At 39.8% G+C, this 18,838-nt stretch overlaps 2 protein-coding genes across 3 annotated transcripts in view; one reads left to right on the top strand and one right to left on the bottom strand.

The window, feature by feature from the left end:
* Positions 1-9,490: 9,490 nt before the first annotated feature.
* Positions 9,491-18,838, top strand: part of CDK17 (cyclin dependent kinase 17) — a 91,457-nt gene continuing 82,109 nt past the window's right edge. Inside the window, exon 1 of one of the 2 annotated variants that reach the window (XM_018910085.3) lies at positions 9,491-9,656. The gene's annotated coding sequence lies outside the window, so the exon portion shown is untranslated. The remainder of the gene's footprint in view (positions 9,657-18,838) is intronic. The other variant, XM_009086648.4, reaches the window with a different exon arrangement.
* On the bottom strand, positions 9,584-11,496 carry LOC127059115 (small nuclear ribonucleoprotein-associated protein B'-like). The gene is made up of 2 exons (XM_050969907.1): positions 11,419-11,496; positions 9,584-10,168 (listed from the first exon to the last, which is right to left on the bottom strand). The coding sequence occupies exons 1-2, from the start codon at positions 11,494-11,496 to the stop codon at positions 9,584-9,586; spliced, it is 663 nt and encodes a 220-aa protein (XP_050825864.1).

Here is an 18,838-nt window from a genome sequence, read left to right as displayed (position 1 = left end):
TGCACCAAAACCACTTTGAGAACTGAAACACTACATGGTAATTGGAGACAATGACAAGATTTTCCTCCAAACCACACTGTTGCTTTGAAACTAACTGCTAATGTGGACAGAGCCTTCTTGGACAGCTGATGAGGGAGCAATCTGCAGGTTCTGCTAGGGCCTAGGAGAGAAGATCAGCTGCTTTAGGCTTAATATCTTTCCTCCACATAGATCACCTCTCAATATCACTGCAGGCCTTCTTGCTCTTCTGTCAGCACTCTGTATTATTCTTTTTCCCACATCCACTCCCATGTTGGAAAAGGTCCCTGGCCAGCCCCATTTCTACCCACATGGAAGGTACAGGAAGTGACCTGTGGCTGCAGAAATGATGCAAGCTGTAGAATGAGGACCAACAGCTGCCTGAGACATGAGCATGGAGATACCATAGCCAAAGAGAAGTGAGAAAAGAGGATCTCTAGGGTTAGGTGGGCATACACAGGTTGGTAGAGAGAGGTGTCAAAGCCCCCATGACTTCCAAAACTCTGCTGCTTGTTTTTTACACTTCAGCCTCCTAAAAAATAACTGGCAGTTCACAGTACCCTAACATTTCCCTGCAACAACAACAAAAAAAAAAAGACCCCTCCCAGTGTCCCCATTTCGTATTCTGAAATAGCTCGCTTGCTACTGCTGCAAATTTAGATTAACCACACCAAGACAAAATCTCTAAAACCATGTTTCAGCAAGATGCTTTCCCTCTGCCTCCCCACACAGAGGGTAAGAGAAATTGTTAAATCTGTCTAGTTTCTCTGGGTTCCTGGGCCTCTTTTTTGCCTCCAGACATGTTCTTTTAATAACTGTGTGCTGAGACAAGAGGTATCTTGCCTCTGCCTTCTTTCCCTCAGTTAGTCTGTGCCTGAGACCAAAGCTGATAACTACTCTTTTCCTTAATCAAAACCTGGGATGAGATGTTCTGTTGCTTGGCATCTTAAAAGGGTGTCCTTCTTGTGGAGGGCTGGGGTTAGGACACCCTCCCCTCTACCCTAGTGTTAAATGGCCTGGTTTATTTTGAAGCAGAGAAAAGTAACAGTCAAGGCAGGGAATATGCAGCAAATAACAACTATAAAGCAGTGTAAAAATCAGCTGAAAAGCACGCTTCATCCCTTACCACCCAGAAAAAATAATGGCACAGCCCCCACCAACCATGTAAGGAGTGACACACAGCCCCTGCATCACTCTACTTCCTGCTTCTTTTCCCCTGAAGCACTGGTTAAACTAAGCAGATTTTACAATGTAGTCATGTGCTCCACTTGCTAATAATCAGCTCAGTGTAAATATCAACACATTGCTGCAGAGAAGCTCAAATGTCACCGTAACCCTTCCCTTGGATCACTTCAGCTTTGTGAAGGACAGAGAGAACAAAGGTGCCAGAGGACAAACAGGCGCCCTACAGCAAGCATGGAAGAGCAGAAAGGAGAGAGGCAACAATGAGAAGAGAGCTGGTACAGCTGGAGTCCTCTGGAGTGTAGAAAACTAGTGCCCTACAGAGCAGGTACAGATCCACACAAGGTGATATCAGCAAAAGCTTTTTTCTATGTAGAAGGACCTGGGACAAAAAAAAAAAAGCCAGACAAATAAAAAAAAAAAAAAAAAAAAAAAAAAAAAAAAAGCCAAACAAACCCAAACAAACAGGGGTAGTAGTAAAAACAGTTTTGAATTTAGCTGACAAGGACCAAAACCAAGAAGTGTTCATGCACTTCACCAACTAGCATCCAATTAAAACAAACCCAAAAAACTAAACCCCCAGCTGTAAGGGACAGCCATCTGACATCTTTGCTGACATGTTCCTATGAAGGGCAAGGAGTAAGAGGCAGAAATGAGCTGTATCTCATTTGTAAGGAGATCAACCTAGGAAGCACAGAGATGTTGTATTGCAGTGCTGTGCTTGCTACAGTTGCAGAAAGGAAACTCTCACCTTCCCTTATAAGAACTAGAAATGGTTCTTTAAGGGCAGTATATACAGATGCAGTGTTTTCCCTGAACTCTATTCTTGGTATGTTACTAAGATACAACTGTTTCTATGGAGAGCTTATTGGTGGGCAAAATAAACTGCTTTAAAAGGTAAATTAATTTTTCAAAAGAAATATTGAATGAAGCTAATGAGATTAAATCACACCAATATAGAATTTTGAGTACATGGTTACCTTTTTTTTTTTAAATTTTTAGTAGACATCCTAAATTCTGTATGATCTATAAACTGATATAAATTACTATCTGTCCTGCAAAATACTTAACTCATTCTAAAGTCATGAATGTTGTTTGAGCTATAAAATCTCTAACTGAATTTTTGTTTGTTTCTAAAAGGTAAGTATAATTGTGCAGCAATTTACTGTGGAGTATAAGTATCTGCATGGCCAGGAATAAGCCATGTTGTGAAGTGAAGAAAAGAGCTTTGAAATGAAGAATGGTAAAGTAAAGAATGAAAGAACAAATAAGTATGTTAAATAAAGCTCACAATTTAATTTTAACACGCTTCTGGGTAACAGCTAGACTCTACAGATGACAACTAATAGATAAGTGGGGGACTGTGGCATTCCTGCTCTTTTTTTTAATAGCTCTAATTATTTTATACTGTGCTGAAACAGAACTTGAAAAATGCTGTGCTTGACTTAGAGAATAGTTTAGTTGATCAATCAGCAATTTGGTAAAGCAAGCAGCTACACAAAAAGAAATTGGTGAGGAATTCCACACTTAAATCAATTGGAATTTATGAGAGAGAGACCTCTCCTTTTTTTTTATCCTTATATCTTTAGAAATTGTTAATCTCATTTGAAGATTCACTTTGGTATTTTCAGTGTCAGAAAAATACTATAGGTTACATGTCAGTTTAATCAATTGTCTTATTCAACCTTAAATGCACATGTAGCTATGTAAAATTTCTCACTGGTACCTAAGAGGAAGCATTTCTTTCAATGAGCAGATAGGAGCTGCCAATTATATTCTTCTGGTTTTATGCCACCCTTTTTTCTCTCTTACTTGGATGGAGTCTTCCAAATCTAGTACCAACATATAAATATACACATGGCTGCCTAAATCAGGATTCATAGGACAGCAAAAATTAGTTAAGAAAAGCCTGACTGATCTAGCTGTTGCAATTTAAAAGATTATTACAGACCTCAGCACTTTGTCCCTCCCATGTGCCAGAGGGTACCCTCCCTAGGAGGTGTGTCACAAGAAACTACAGGCATCTGAGTCACCTGCCTCTATGTCCTCACTGGTGGTTAAAGCTACTTGCCACACATATACAGGGAAATAGGTATGGTTCTCTCTCCTCTCCCTCAGGGTGTAACAACTTTCTGCATAAGGGTAGGGCAACTAGCTGGGGCAGATAAAAAATAACAACTTAATTCTATCTATCTCCTCTGCATAGTTAGTGTTGTTAAGATTACAAAATGGTAAAAGCCTTTGGCCTAAACTCACAGATAAAGCCCTACATCTACTTACTTCCTAATTTCCTGAATTTGTTTTCCACATCTTCTCTCTTGCATTCTCTTTCATCCATCCCAGCTCTCCTCCTGTCTCCCTTCTCTATCTGTAGTGCTTGTTTTGCAAAGGCTATCTCCTACTGACATCTCAAAAGCTGCCATTATAAATTTCAAAGCAGTCAACCAACCAGCTGCCAGTGCACAAAAAACTCCAAAATGTAGTTGATCTGAGTATGCACAGGGATCTCTAGAATATCTAAGAAAGTCTCTGCACATGAACAATATATCATATACCTTTAGCATACGGACCTTTAGCATACAGAAAACAATGTGTGCAGTACTCAGTTCTCACTGAGGTAGCCTATGTTTCCCTCAGCTCATTTCATTCTATCCCCAGATTTCCTGTGTCTCATTTTATTTCCAGCATTCACTATGCACACTGGTTCTATTTTCATGTACCTTTTCTGATATTCCTCATATTCTCTACATTGGATTTTAGTTCTGCTCCCACTTCTTTTATTCCCATGTCTCTCTACACCTTCCTGTCCAGAATTAAAGAGAAATGTGAGAATGATTTGGTTTCATCTTCACTGGAACAGCTACCATCTTTGCTAGAACAAACTTAAGTTTTATGTAACAGCATTCCAGGAAAGTAACCAGCTCTCATGACTGAAAGCAATTTCATTTAAGTCCCAAAACACTCTGGAGAGAGTAACCATCACAATAAGGAAAGACCAAGATGTTTGACACTTATAGTCTTGTAACTGCAGGAGTCTCTGTGTATTTTGTGCTTTAATTTCAAATCCACTAGATAGTTCAAATTGGCAATGATGCAGGAGTCTCTGTGTATTTTGTGCTTTAATTTCAAATCCACTAAGTAGTTCAAATTGGCAACGATACAAAGGTTCTGAGACTCACTGATGGCATTTCTAATCAATTCAGTGAATAATGACTGCAAATTTTTATGAAGCAATTTACTTGCCAAGAAGAAGCTATTCTGTCTGAGACACTGAACCTGCATGAAAGAAACTGAGAAAAATAGGAGCCTCTTCCACTGCCATTTCAGATTTCTGTTTCATAAAGGGAGAACTGTACCCCTGAATGGTACCTGAAAGGGACAAGCAGCAGAGGTGTGCACATTCAAGTGACCAATTTTCATTACCTGCAAATCTTCATTGTTTTGCTCAAATTATTTTCACCACCTTTAGTCTCAAACAAAAAAATGTAAACAAAATATTGAAAAAGAATAAAAAAAATCTTTCTTTCATTAGGCTAGTTTTATAGTGTCCAAGGCACAAACCTAATTTTTAGACAATTACAGAAAATACCTCACCATTTTCTATCTGAGTATGGTAATTGACCTAGTTGAAGTAGGCTTAATATCTTTTGTTTTGAAAAGCAGGATGTCCTGTCTTTCAGAGCAGTAGTAGAGAAATAAAGGAGTGTCTAGTGTTTGTTTGCAAACCCTGGCATAACTGTACAAAAAGTCTGTCTCCATGCTATTAACTTCCTTCTACAAGGACTAAGCTGACTCTTGCTGAAGTCAATGGAAAGACTTCATTACATTAGCTGGAGGAATCTCTATCTGGAAGAAGAAAACAGTCGTCAAGAAAAAAAACAAGCAATGAAACTAGATTTTCCACTTAAACAGTGCTCCAGGCAAAAAAAATATACACAACTGTTAGATACTTTGTATGTACAAATACCACGAATGTCAGATATAAATAAAAGTATCAATTTTGATATTGTAAAGATACTGAAATCATTATCTACATGACTGATAAATATTCTTCAAAATTTAGAGATGCAAGGTGTGAGGAAATAATATTTAAGTATATATAATAATATTGTGAGAAACAATATTTAAGTAGCATTGTGACAGGATATTATGACGCTACATACAGGAACTAAAAGGTTTAGCAATATAAAGGAAGAAAACAGTGACAATATGTCATATATTTCAAATATTTACATGCACAAAATGATAATATGGAGATGGGAACTAAGCACAGGTAATGTGCTTAGTCTTCTAGTAATTTTGTAGCAGGTAATCAGTCTCCAAACACCTGTATAGCTATGCAAATGAAAATCTCAAGTGTAGATAATGAACACTCCACTATTTTCACTTTGATAACTCTTTCCTGCTTACCAAAAACAAGGTTTACCAGAACAAATACTAACTTTCCACAATGTGCTTATGTGAAGACATCTAAAGCAAAGTGCAACTAAAACAATGACCAGCTATCAGTTACAGAAATCATGGTAGAAATGGCTACAGCTCTTCTTAGCAGAAGTACACCCCTTTTGGCTTCTTTCAAGGGGTACCTCCTTCATCTTATTACTTCCTGCTTCCATTCATCAGAAGGAAGGGGCTTGGTCGTCCAGTGAGGTAATATAATTGTACTGTATTTAGCCTAAAGGCCTTGTACTAAATCCAAGCAACCTGGAAAATGCTTTATATGAATATTAGCTTGATGTAAGAAAGCAAGAAACTATCTTAATTTGATTATTTAAAATGGATTGGAGTTTTCTGTAGGTGGAAGACAATCATTACAGAAAGGAGTGCTACACAGACTAACACATAAACAGCTCGTGCTGTGAGGAGAACAATAGCCCTGTTTCTTTTCTCAGAGCACAGATACAATTAGTTAGAGGATATTGCATTCTTCAGAAATTTTTGGCATCCAATAGAAAAAAACAATTGCATTTCAAAACAGAATATTGTATTTGGAAATCATTTCCTCTTTTAATAACCTGCCAAGGCTTTCAGTCCTTCCCCTGCAAACGAACACATCCCTTGCAGTTTAGCACAATGCTTTCCCACACTGCTGGCTGATTGCGAGGTCGCTGACTCCTGATGCAGTGACACAGAATCTTGAGCTTGCCTCTTGGCAGGGAATACTGCTTTCACATACATTGTGTTAAAAATGCAGGTTTCTGTAGGGTTTCCATCTACTGCTATGTGAACTCCACTGATTTAACTCCCATACTGTTACTGTCACAAAATAACCACATACTTTTGTTGAAAAAATGTAGAGGTAAAGCCAAAATGTTCATTTTCAAAGCAGGAAATCTCAGTCCCCTGACAGCACTGTATTCCTCCTGCTGGATTTAGATTCTAATGGCTGATGAAGATTTCATCAGATTGTCCAGTGGTAATAATTCATTCCATGTAACCTGGGTGTATCCATTCTAGCTGGATTAGAGAGAAGACCTATTGCACTCACCAGCCAATCCATCTTAAAACTAGTTTAAAATATTAATCATCATGGTTAGCTAGATGGAAATATGATTGATTGCTACATAATCCACTAAATAATAAAACAAATCAATAGTATAGTTATAAAACTAGACCCATGGGATAAATCAATCAAAACCAGTGCCCACATTTCAAACTTAAGTCTGTCACTCTGTCTTCCTTCTGCACTGTCTTCTGCCCAGATGTGAAAATCTTCATCTGAGGTCATGAGGTAGTGGCAGATACAAAGGCCAAATGGATATCAAGTGTTCTACCATTACAAACTCTTCCCTCTTAAAAATTCATAATTCTCCCCATTACAAGTGGAAAACCCTAAAATACTCTAATTACACTGCAGTCAGTGTTGACCCCTTATTTCTTGGGTGACTCATCCTAACTGCTCATTTTTTAAGTTTCTTCCTTTATTTGCCATAATTACTTTCCCTGTAATAACAGAAGTATCAACAGCAGACTTATGAATCAAGTAAAATGAACATATTTCACTGATACTTTTAATATATAGATGGCTTCATAAACTTCCAACCCACATTCTCTCTGTACTTCATAGGTGGAACAGCACTTACTTGGATGTGCTGCAATAAATGGACATGCTGCACTCATTACTATGCTGTCTCAGAAGCTTGTTTTACAAATCATGCACATAATAAACTTGCACACTATCATTTCTAATGTTACTACGTACCCAAAATAGCCTTCAAATTGAATAAGATAAAACAAAACATACATCATCTAGTTAGCATTCAAAGATCAGGAGAACTGGTAGGTCTAGCAGGAACTGGTAGGTCCTGAGCTTTAAAGGAGATCTCTAAGGGGTTTCTTTGCATTACCAGAAAGTTCAAAGCTGGAGTGTCTGCTTTCTCTGTGTTATTAAAAATCCCACAAGTTTTGCAAATGTAAGGTAGCTATCCTACATCTTGAAAACATGCAAAAATACCGTCGTAATCATGTTTAGTCTGTATAAACAGAACGTTTGTTTCTGAGTCATATTTACTTCTTTTTATCGTAAACTGATTTCACTAGAAATTTACATCAGCATGAGCAAGTGAATTTCTGTGCATTTCAGAAGTGGTTTTATGCTTGCACTCCTTTTTTAGGCAAGAGCAATTGACTTCTGTTTACTGGGAAACATACTTGTCTGTGTTCTGGTTTGCTTGAGCTGTTGGAAGGGTCAACAGAGCTGGAAGCAGGGGAATTTTCAGCTGGCACTGCTCCTGTGAAGGCAGCTCCCCCTTGGCCCTACTGTGGAGAAGGCCTGGCTTGAATAAGCTGCACACAGAGTTCCACAAGATCAGGGGCTTGCTGCTGCAAATGAAAATGTACTCTAGTCTCCATCCAGACACAGCATAGTGCAGACCTGCCTGCAGAAGGAAGCAGTTTTGGCCTCACTCAGCATCCACAGGAGTGTGGGGAAGCTAACACCCATAACCCTGGTCTGCACGAAGATGGGAGAAGGCCCCGTGACATCAAATTTGTACTGAAAAAAGCAAGAGAGCAGGTAGGCAGTAAGGATCAGCAGATGTCCAAAGGGGAAAAAAGCAAACCATTTTCCAAATTCTGGCCCAAGTGTACCTATGGCCTGGTATTTAAGTTCAAAACCATGTCGCTAAGATCAGCTCAGATTTGGCCTTCCTGACGGATCTTGTTCTTTGTGTGATGGAAATGTGAAAAAACAGAGTAGAGAACAGCTGGCTTTCACCTTCTAGGTCTCGTTCAGTGACACACAAAACCTAAGAAATTTCGGGCTGGAAAGGGCTGAGAAGTGAGGAGACACAGACTGGATCACTTTGAGGGGAAAAAGATTCTAGGCACGGGAAGGCAGCGTGGTTGGCGCTGTCAGAGTGATCACAAGGAGGACAAGGGGGATGGTACGGCCACCGCTGAATGCAGGAGACAAAGGAAAGAAAACACCGCAAGAATAAATACGGAAAACATGAGTTAGAAATTGAAGAGACACCCGGCTTCCCTTAGTTTCTGTTACTAATGTGCCAGCCGTAGGAAGGGGGAGCAGGGCGATCCCTCAGAGATGAGCTAAATCGCTCGGCAAACCCAAGCGGAAACGCTACCAAGGAACGGGTAAAAATTAAGCGAGCAAACGCCTCTTTTCTACCCTGCCCTATACACGAAACGGCTGGGGGAGACCCGTCGGACGGCCAGCAGCACGCAGAGCCCCGGGGCGTCTTCCCGGGAGCCTCTGCCGATGAGACCCACTTCCTCCCGCGGGAGGAGGCGGCCGCGCAGGGCCGCTGGAGGATCGGCGAACGGCAGCAGCGCCCCACTCGGCTCGGCGCGGCCGGGCTCCCCCGCAGCGGGGAGGGCGGCCCAGAAAAGCGCTGCGGCAGCCCCCGCTCCCCGCGCCGCCGCTCGGGGCATTCCCCGCGCTCCGCCCTGACCCCCCCGCTCCCCGCGCAGCCGCCGGCTCAGCCGGGGCCGCCTCGGCCGCCAGGTGTCGCCGGCGCACGGGCGTCCCCGCGGCCCCTCCTGCGCCCGGAGCCGGCGGGGCTGGCTTAGTGCGAGCGGGCGGAGGCGTCAGCCCGCAGCGGGGACGCGCAGCCCAGCCCGGCTCGCCTCGGCTCGCCCCTTCCTCGCACACCCCCGCGGCCCGGCTCGGCTGACGCTCTCGGCACCGCCAGCGGCCGGCCGGGCGGCTCCCGAGCACGGCCTGCGGCCGCTCTCCGGTGGCGGCGGCGGGGAGCCGCGGCGAGGAGAAAGCTGCTGCTGCGGCGGTGGCGGCGGGGGGAGCAGCCATGTTGGAGCGGGGAATAAAGTGACTTTACTCGGGGAGGGAGCGCGGCCGGCGGTCCGGCGAAGGCTCTGGGGCGGCGAGGGGAGGGGGGGTTCGGCTCCCGGCGGCCGGATACCGCTCCTAGGCGGAGGAGAAGGGGAAGGAGAAGGGGCAAAGGAACCGCCCCCGGACCCGCGAAGCTCCGGCGCTGCTGGTGAGTTGTGGCTGCTCATTGTCTCCCGGCCCAGGGGTGCGGGTCCGACTCGCGGCGGGGTGTTGGCTCTCGGCCTGCGGTGCGTGGGACGTCGCGGGGGGTGAGGTGACAGCGCGGCCCCGGAGCAGGGGGGGAAGTGATGGCGGTCGTGGGAGAGCGCCCCGCGAGAGGGCCGGGGGCTGCCCGGAGAGCCCCGGGCGCGGGGAGCGCCGCTCGGCGCCCCGGGCAGGGTCGGGCCGGGCTGCGGGGATTTCCGCTGCCCGGTGGCGGCTGGGAGCGGCTCCGCGGGGGCCAGGGGCCAGCTCCGAGAGGCTGAGCCCTCTGCGAGGGGAGCCCAGGCAAGCAGGGCCGGAGGGGTGAGCCGGGGATGGCAGCCCCTGGGCACTGCCGGATTTTTTGGTGATCCTGCGTTCGTCACCGTCCTTTCCCCACCGCCTCCTCCTCTTCAAGCGAGGCAGCGTTCTCCTGACAGCTCTTCTGCTCGCAGCCTCCGCACGTATGACACATCGCTCCTATTGCAGGTCTCCCCCCACACGCACACCCAGAATATGTAGGTTTTAGTGCGTGGCATAAGAGTTCTTCTGCTCTCAGCTTTGAGTTAGAAGGTGACAGGATACGTGAACATTGTCTGACCCTGAACTTCTGTGAACTCCTCCTTCCCCTTCCTCGCTCAGATATGTAATGGCTTGAGACCAGTGAGAGCAAAATGGTTCTCTCGAAAGGACGGGGAAAATCAGGTGGGATCATGTATATTTTATATTTCTTGCAAAGTTTTTACGTCCAACCCTGCCAATACCATGTTCATATGAGTGGATTAGCTGTTGCGCTAGAAGAATTGTTGACCTTGATCCCCTTTGTCTCTCCTGCAACAATTTTGGTAGCTGGCTCTAGTTGTTTTAAAGTCATTGCTGTCTTTGGCACTTTGCTAGTGGTTGTTAATAGTGTTATGGGTGTTAGAGCAAAATTGGGCTGAATTATAATCCAAACTCATTAATTTAAAAAGCATCCATTTCCTTTTTTTTTTTTTACTTTCGGTGAATAATGTCTGTTCTTTTGTAATTTAACAGAAGATCAATAGCAACATTCTTGTAGGTATCATGGAATAGGTACAAGAGCAAGCCTGTTTGACGTTTTTCCATTACTTCACTCCCCCCCGCTTTTTTATTGTATTAACTGAACTATAAATGATATCACCAAAGGTTAAATACTGAGAAGAAGACATTTATGCAATTAGACTTAGTACCAAATTAGTACCAAATTCAGATTTGTTTTTCATATTAGAATTGGGGAAAAAAAGGAAGTAGGTGATCTGGAATTTTATGTGCTTAAGATGTTAAAGAGATTGCTGTATTGCTTTGTTATAAGAATTCTGTATATTCACACACAGATCTTGTTATTTACATCTGCACTTCTGTAAGTGACATGAGAGAGGCTTGTTTTGAATAATTAATGTAGAAGTAACAGATATGAAAACATAAAATCACATGTTTGAATACATGGTGAAAATTTTCCTTTAAAATTGTTTGTGCTTGAAAGAACAAACTGAGTTTAATTCTCCAACGTAGATAAACCATTATAATGTTAACTTGGCATTAAAAGGGCCACTTAAATTGGAAAGATGAAAGCTTTTTTTTTTTCCCTGGCATAATTTAAATACTGCTTTGACAATAATGAGTCTGACTTACAAAAATCTCTAGGAAGGATAACGCAATGAGGTTCATACCTTTTATTTGCATACTGTGCTGTGTAGCTGTGTGTTTACCCAGGATGGAGCTCTACACAAATCATGAGGTGGGTTCTGCCTACATCCATACTGAAGAGTTTGCAAATTAAAGCCCATGTTGTCTGAAACAAATTATAGTTTGAATATGGGGAGTCATTTATTTTAGGCTTGGCTAAGAATGTAGTGCATTAATTGATCTTTTTTAATATGTAAAATGCCACTAGCATGTAGTGAAATACCTAATTTATAATTGCAAATATAATTTAAATTGAGAAACAGAAGTATATTTCCCCTGAACGGCTCTGGCTTCAATTTCTGCCTAACACTGCAGTGTGTAAATATGGTATAGCTTATGACAGGGATGTTAAGATGCTCAGTCTGCATGTGTTACTTTTACGATGTGGACCTCTTACAGTAAAACGATGCAGAATTTTTTGAATGGCCTAGTAACATACAAATCTTGTAATTTGTAAATGTCTACCTGCTGCTAGGAAAAAAAAAAAAAGAATGTTATACTCATCTTCATAAGTTTCTGTCTGGCAGTATATTTGAGTAATTGCACCTAAGAAGTGCAGTTGGGAAAGGCTTTGTTGAAGTCTGGTTTGTTGAATAGTCTGCATTAAAATCTTTCCATGAGTTTGCTCTTGACCCTCTTTTCATGTTAAGTAGAAGCTGTTGATATTCCATGTACAAATCAGTTTTTATTTTTTGTCCAAGAAAGCTAATGAGCTGTATTTTAAAAAGTTGTATATACTAGTTGTGTATTTATTGAATGCATTATATGTTATAAGGTGAAATGGACAAGATCATGTCTAAAAATCAAGCTCAATTACTACAATGCTTTTCTAGCATAAACTCACTAAACGTGGCTTACAGTTCTTAAGTTACAAATATCTTAACATTTTAGCTGCATGCTTTCTAATGCTTACTCTTGTTTTATTTCTGCAGCAAGCCTTGTATAGCTATTGAGGCAGCTGGACACCACTAATAATCGTAGCAGTTCAGAATTTTATGTAATACACTACAACTTTAGCATGTAAAAATGCTTTTAAAATGCCAAGTGTTTACATGACAGTTATGGTTCACATCTAAAGAACAAACTAGACCAGTGTATTGTTAGCCATCACTGCCTTATTTTGCAACGCACATAATTATAGCAATGGCTTTTGTTTTCTGAGTGTAACAACTGGAATGTGGGGTTTTTTGGTGCTTGTTCACATACTGATGTAGCAATTTGGGTGATAGAAGTAAAAGCATTTTATATTTACTTATTTTAATCACTGGACAACAATTTGCTTTTTAAAAATAAGTCTAGGCCTAAGGGGCCTTTTAAACCTTTCTGAATATTTTATATCCTGTTATTTATTCCTTTTGGGCCCTGGTAATGTTTTTTCTCATGAACCAGGGCTTTCTCCAGGAGCACCCGCTAGTGGTGTGGAATGCTTTTATTTCCTGTGTATTTTGTGAAGAGTCATGATGCACTTTTGACAACTTTTATGAAAAAGAGTGAAAGTTAATGCTTGTTTGGAAAATTACTTTTTATAATTCTGTATTGAATACAAATTCGTAGGTACTCATTCTTTACTAACTTCATGTATTGGTAGTTCTTCCAGAGTTGTTAGTTTCCTGAACTTCTTTGAGCAGCGATGTCAACTGTCAAGAGTTTAGTAGAAATGGCCAATTAGAACATGTAGAAACAGCAGTTTAAACCTCTGATAGTCACGAGGAATAAACAAGAACTGTACTTGAGCTGATTTGCCAACTTGGACCACGAAAACATTGGGAAAGGAAACCAAGAGAGTTCTTTAGTTCTGTGATCGTGTTGTATGGAAAACAATTCACATAATAAGTGCATAAATGAGGTAATTTGCATTGGACCAGCTTTTGATATATCAGTCCTTGGATAGTAAGGCTTTAGCCACATCCTTAGAGATCATTATACCCTGTACCTGGCTTTGATATAATGGACACATTGATATTTGGAATCATTGTAACCATGCTTTACTGGCATATTTGGGCTTTTGTGGTACAGTGCTTGCTTTTAAAAGATTATAAATGTCATTCACTAGGAAACATCAGTTTATCAGGGTTGCTATGCCTAAGCACGAATGTCAGAAAAAAAAGAAATGTGATAGAGCAGCATTTGTCAATGCAGCAGCAGAAGAAACAGCTGTTGAGTCACATTTTAATTTTTCATGTAGTAAGACAGAATTAGGCAAAATGATTTTCAGAAGACTGAAAAATACCAACTTCATAACATTTTTAACTAAATACTGAAAGGCTTCTCTGAATTTCAGGACAATTTTCTGCTTGCTTATTTCAGTAATACACAGCAAATGCAGTAAGCTGAAGAGTAGTTGTATCTTTTGATTATGACCTTTTTGTTTTCTTTTTTTGATTTATAATCTGCAGAACAACTACTTTTGCATGTATTATGATGATCAGGGCTGTGTTATTATACCAGAACAAAGAAATGACGTGTCTTTCAGTTGCACTCCCAGCTACATTTCTTGGCTATCTTTGATTTTAGGTTGAACTTCTTAGGTATTTTGCGTAAGTGAATGTTACTCTGTGCCCTCTAATCATATTTCATTTAATTATTATCTGTGTCTTGTAATTGCACTCCCTTCTCTGACTGCTGCTGTTTTTAAAGGTTTGGTAGAGTTTCACAACGGTCTCTGATTTTTAACATCTGCTTCAGTCAGCTTCAGTAGGGATACTTGGATGCTTTCAGTTTGTGTTAAAGTTGTCAGAATCATGACATTCCCTTCTTTGCTTGGTCGATTAGAGCATTTTGCAGGCATGAAGTTGTACTGAGACAGTAATATAGTCAACTGTCATAAGCTGTATAGTCTTTCAGAAATGTCTTTTCTCAAGTATTTCTGACTTCCTGTTCTTCCTGTTCTGTTTCTTCCTGACTTCTTATGATATGGAAGTGTCTTTGTTTGGATGTTGTTCAGGTATGTGCAAGGTGTCTTTATACAGCAGTCATTAAAGTTAACATTTTGTGAGGTTTGCAGTTACTTGGTGTTCACTGAAATAAGTATCTTTGCAAAATATGGATTATTAAGAATTATCAAAGGATATTAGTCATCAGCAAAAACACTGTCCTGTAATTGAGAGAAAACTGTTTGGATTAAAAAGTTACAGTTTATAGATTAGTTTACAAAAAATGTGGAGAAGCCATTTTACAAAAATGTAAAGAAATTGACACTGAGATCAATTAATATGATTGATAAGAAAGGCCAAAGTCTGCGATGAGGAAAGCCCATGCTGCCACCAACTATTACAATTAGGTGTATTTTAGGATGAAATTGTATTCTAAGAAAGCCATTAGCCAGTTAGAAAAGCTGAAGAAAATGTAAGTATTTGATATTCTTCGAATAAGTTGATGTTCATGAAATACTGCTGTATTTATAAGTAAACCAGCTGATAGTTGTATGTGGTTCTCTGAGACATTTCCTAAGAGAACAGTTAAACAGCTGACACTGAAGTTGTGAGGTAAGAGTTGTACAGGTTGGTAGGGCACTTTCTGGAGTGGAAATGCTGGTCGTATCTCTCAGTGTGTCTCAGAACACTGAGAAATTATGTGATTTTAGCACAACTGAGGTTTCTTTCAGTGGTTTTAGGAGCTAGTTATATGCACAGTAATGGATATTGGTAGAGCAGGAGGTTAAGCAAAGAAAACAACTGTTGCTCAGCATATATTTATAGAGGACCAATCTTGTGAAACTAACGTCTGGTTCTCTTGATAAGATTAAATACTTCATGTGGTATGTTTTGATATTGCAGACAGGTGTCACTGAAACTTTTTACTTGGCTCTTACGTGGCATTTTGATTATGGAACTAAAATGATAGATCAAGTGACAATATATGAAATGGTTTAAAACCCAGTGGATAATGTGAATCAAGTGGTTACCTATAAATAGTTGCTGTTACGTAACTGTGTGTGATGAGGGCTCCTCATCATCGAAGTGTCAAAGTACGTTGGTGAAGAAGCCCTTGGAAAAAACCTGCTCAGTGTCAGCTGTTGGACATTGCCACCAATAAAGTGGAAGTCAGTGAAAATCGCCCATTATTTTTGTAGCTCCAGAAAATTGGGAAAACAATAGATACTGAGGAATGGGTCATTGCAGCAGGATGGGTGCTTGGAAAAGTGGCAACTTCCTGTCTGTTTATTTTATGCTGTATTTTATATTAGGCTTTAAAAGGTTGAATATAGTGTATTAAATTTTAAAATATAATAGTTATATTTGATAACTAAATTAAATATATGCAGCTATTAATATTAGCTTTTAGTTTGGGTATTTTTTCTGTAAAGGTTTGGAATAGTTCTTCATGTATAGTACAGAACAGATATTAAGTGTTGATCTGCATTCAGTATGTGGGGTTTAGGGAGAGCTTTTATTTTGAAAATATAGTAATCAATAATATAATTAGTAGTACACAGGAGGAGGAAAAACAGTTATGAAATAACAGATTACATGTTATATGTCTTGAAATGAAGTTGAGTTTCTCAGTGTAGCATTCATAAATATTCTCTGTAGACCAAAAAAGAGGTTGCTGTATATAATTTAACTAGGGAAAATTAAAAGGCATTTTTTCGGTCTGTCATTGGTTTATTGCCAGTGCATCTTCCTCTGTCCTTTTTCTTTGTCAAGATCTGTTTGTCATAAACAGCAGTAGAGTACCTACATGTGCAGGGGCATCTTGCCTGCTTAGCTGCTATTTAGTCTTAAAGTTGTCTCATAAATATCGTACTAAATGGTTCAAACATCTGCTTGTAAAGCATGGGTCTATTTCATAATTCTCCTTATTTATGTTTGCTCTGAAACCAAAATATAAAACTAAAGACTTCCAGTATGACTGTGAGAGACAAAGCTTGGGCTTCTGCTGCCCATGAATAACTTACTTGCTCCACAGAAGAGTTCAACCTGGCATAACTCTGGTGCTATCACTCAAAGCTGCAGTGATTTTCCTCTTTGCTGGCTGCTGCTCTCATCCCCACATTCCTGCCTTTGTACCAGTAAGTGTCTTGTGACTCCGTCAGGGAGCTGGTGCAGGTTACGTTGTGTGTTTGGCTTCAACTTTACTTTCATGTTTACAGGTAAATAATAGTCACTTTCTGCAGTATCGATGGAAAAACAGCAGTTTGTAATTATTTTTTTTTTTTTAAATCCTGAGCAGATGGGAGGGGAAACTTCCTGTGTACAGAGAGGAAAGGAGGTGCTCAGCTGCTAAATATATCAATCATGTATGCTGCATTGAAGTCTTTTAAAAATCAGGTTTAAAACAGCAGCTCAGAAACTTACTTTGGTACTGTTTAAGAAGGCACAGTGTGGAAACAATTACTGAGGTATCTTATTAAATATATGCTGAATTTTTAGTATGGGTGCATCTTTGAGGTCACAGATATGAAATAAGATTTTTGGTGTGGAAATAATTAATGTTGGATGAAAGACATCTAAGGAAACTACAAATTTCACTTTTTCTTTGCAAATGTTTAAAAACTTAACCAAATAAGCTAAAAATTAATGACAGTAGGAGTTTCAACATATTTGGAAGATGCAACAATAAAAAATTACTTAACTATAGTATTCATATTTTAAAATGGGCTTAGTAGTGCAGTTGTGCAGGGTTCTTGTTTTGTTTCTGAAGATTGGAACCTCGGGAGAGACGAGATCATTGGCATCACTGAAGCCACAGTTTGGATTTAAATCACTGAAATTTATAGTGAAATTTACAGACACAGTGCTCTTGAGAATAATGACCTGTATAATACTCAGTAAAGCAATTTCAGAGGCAATTCCAAAAGTGTGAGATTTTCCATAATGTTTCATTGCCTTTTGGTTATGGCAAAGAAGAAAAATATTTTGAAGCTTATGCTATTTACCTTCAGGATTAAACAGGATAAACAGCTTAACAGTGTTCCCATTTGCACAAGTCACAGTATTTTTAAACCTGCTGCTTGTAATTCTGAGTTGTTTATCAGGGAATACAGTTAACCTAAATGTCTTTTGGAGGCTTGTTTCTGGTACATCTCAGTAGAATTCTGCAAAGCAAAAATGTTTGATCCATAAGCCAAAAAATAGCTTTAAAATGTGTTTAATCAGAAGGTGGCCTTTGGTAATTAAGCATAGTCTTTTTTTTTTTTTTCTGTTGTGGGCTGCATGGGAGAAACAACATAATGGTGTATAGTAATTAGTTTCTTCAGTAATTATATGCCCTTCTTCTTGAATTATGCAATTTTAGTGTTTAGAAGCCACACAAAGTAGATTATGAGTTCTGAAGAAACAGATTTGATATGCTTTGGTAGTCAGCTTAGTTACTAATACTTAGTATTTTAAAATATGTTTGAGTATGGTTTGTGTATAAAATATAAAGTGTTCAGTACTGTTAATTAAGTGTTCTGAACCTGCTTTATTTAAAAGGGACTTTTTTTTTTTAATTGTTTCTATTGGTCTTACATAATAAGTTTTGGCTTCATGGTATTTGTGAATATTTCTGGTTAGTTGAAGAATTTAAGTCATTAGTTGCTTGTCACTGTTAAAAGTTTAATTTGGGCATGAATGGATAGCTAGCGATCATTTTCACCTGTAGCTGCATCTTAATAAAATACCTATATTCTTAATCATCTGTTCCTAACAGTGGGTAGATAAAACCACTGATTTTTTTTCAGTAAATGCATTATTAACATCTAAAATATGAATTATGCCAGATTGATTTGCATTGTGCCTTTTTTTTTTTAATGTGTATCTCTCTGACCAATAGAGAGAAATAGGTTCAGAGGGTAATCCAAAGATTTTAATACAGAGCTGCCTCTCTTTCCACATTTACCTTGGAGGGAGCCCATCAGAACCATTGTTTTGGATTACAGCATTACAGTTTGAGTTGAATTAAGCTCTTGTTTCCAAATCATTTCTGTTGCATCAGTGAACTGAAGAGGTTTTCACACCTGCATTACAAAGCCGATTTTCTTACTGGTGGTGGGAAACTGTAAGATGTCACCAGCACTGGTATGATCTCTTAAGTGCTTCAGGTGCCTAAAGATGATCAGTGTCAATTCCCACCCCCTTCCACCTCCCCCACTTATGCACTTAGATCTTTCACTATGTAAGCAATAAAACATGCAGATTTTTCTTTATTCATCACTCCTGCTTGTAAGTGTTTAGCATTTTAAAATTCTAGTCATGTGAGTAGTAGTGATAGTTTATTTTAATATTGAAATAGGTTCCTGAATGAACTGTGTTCATGTTGTCTTCTGACAATTACAGAAACTAGGATTGCAAGGAGAAATAAAAATTACCTGTTTTTTTGTAGTAGGGGAACCTTGTTCTTTGAATATATGTGCTCTGTGATGAAGTACTACAAGTGAAGATTTGAGCAAATCTTGCATGTGCAGTTGATGTTCATTCTTGACTTTCTAATGATACTATACTGCATTAAGTTAATGGTAAA

Source organism: Serinus canaria, chromosome 1A (genome assembly GCF_022539315.1).
Source record: "Serinus canaria isolate serCan28SL12 chromosome 1A, serCan2020, whole genome shotgun sequence".
NCBI classification, from domain to species: domain Eukaryota; kingdom Metazoa; phylum Chordata; class Aves; order Passeriformes; family Fringillidae; genus Serinus; species Serinus canaria.
This window is presented reverse-complemented; position numbering and strand designations above follow the sequence as displayed.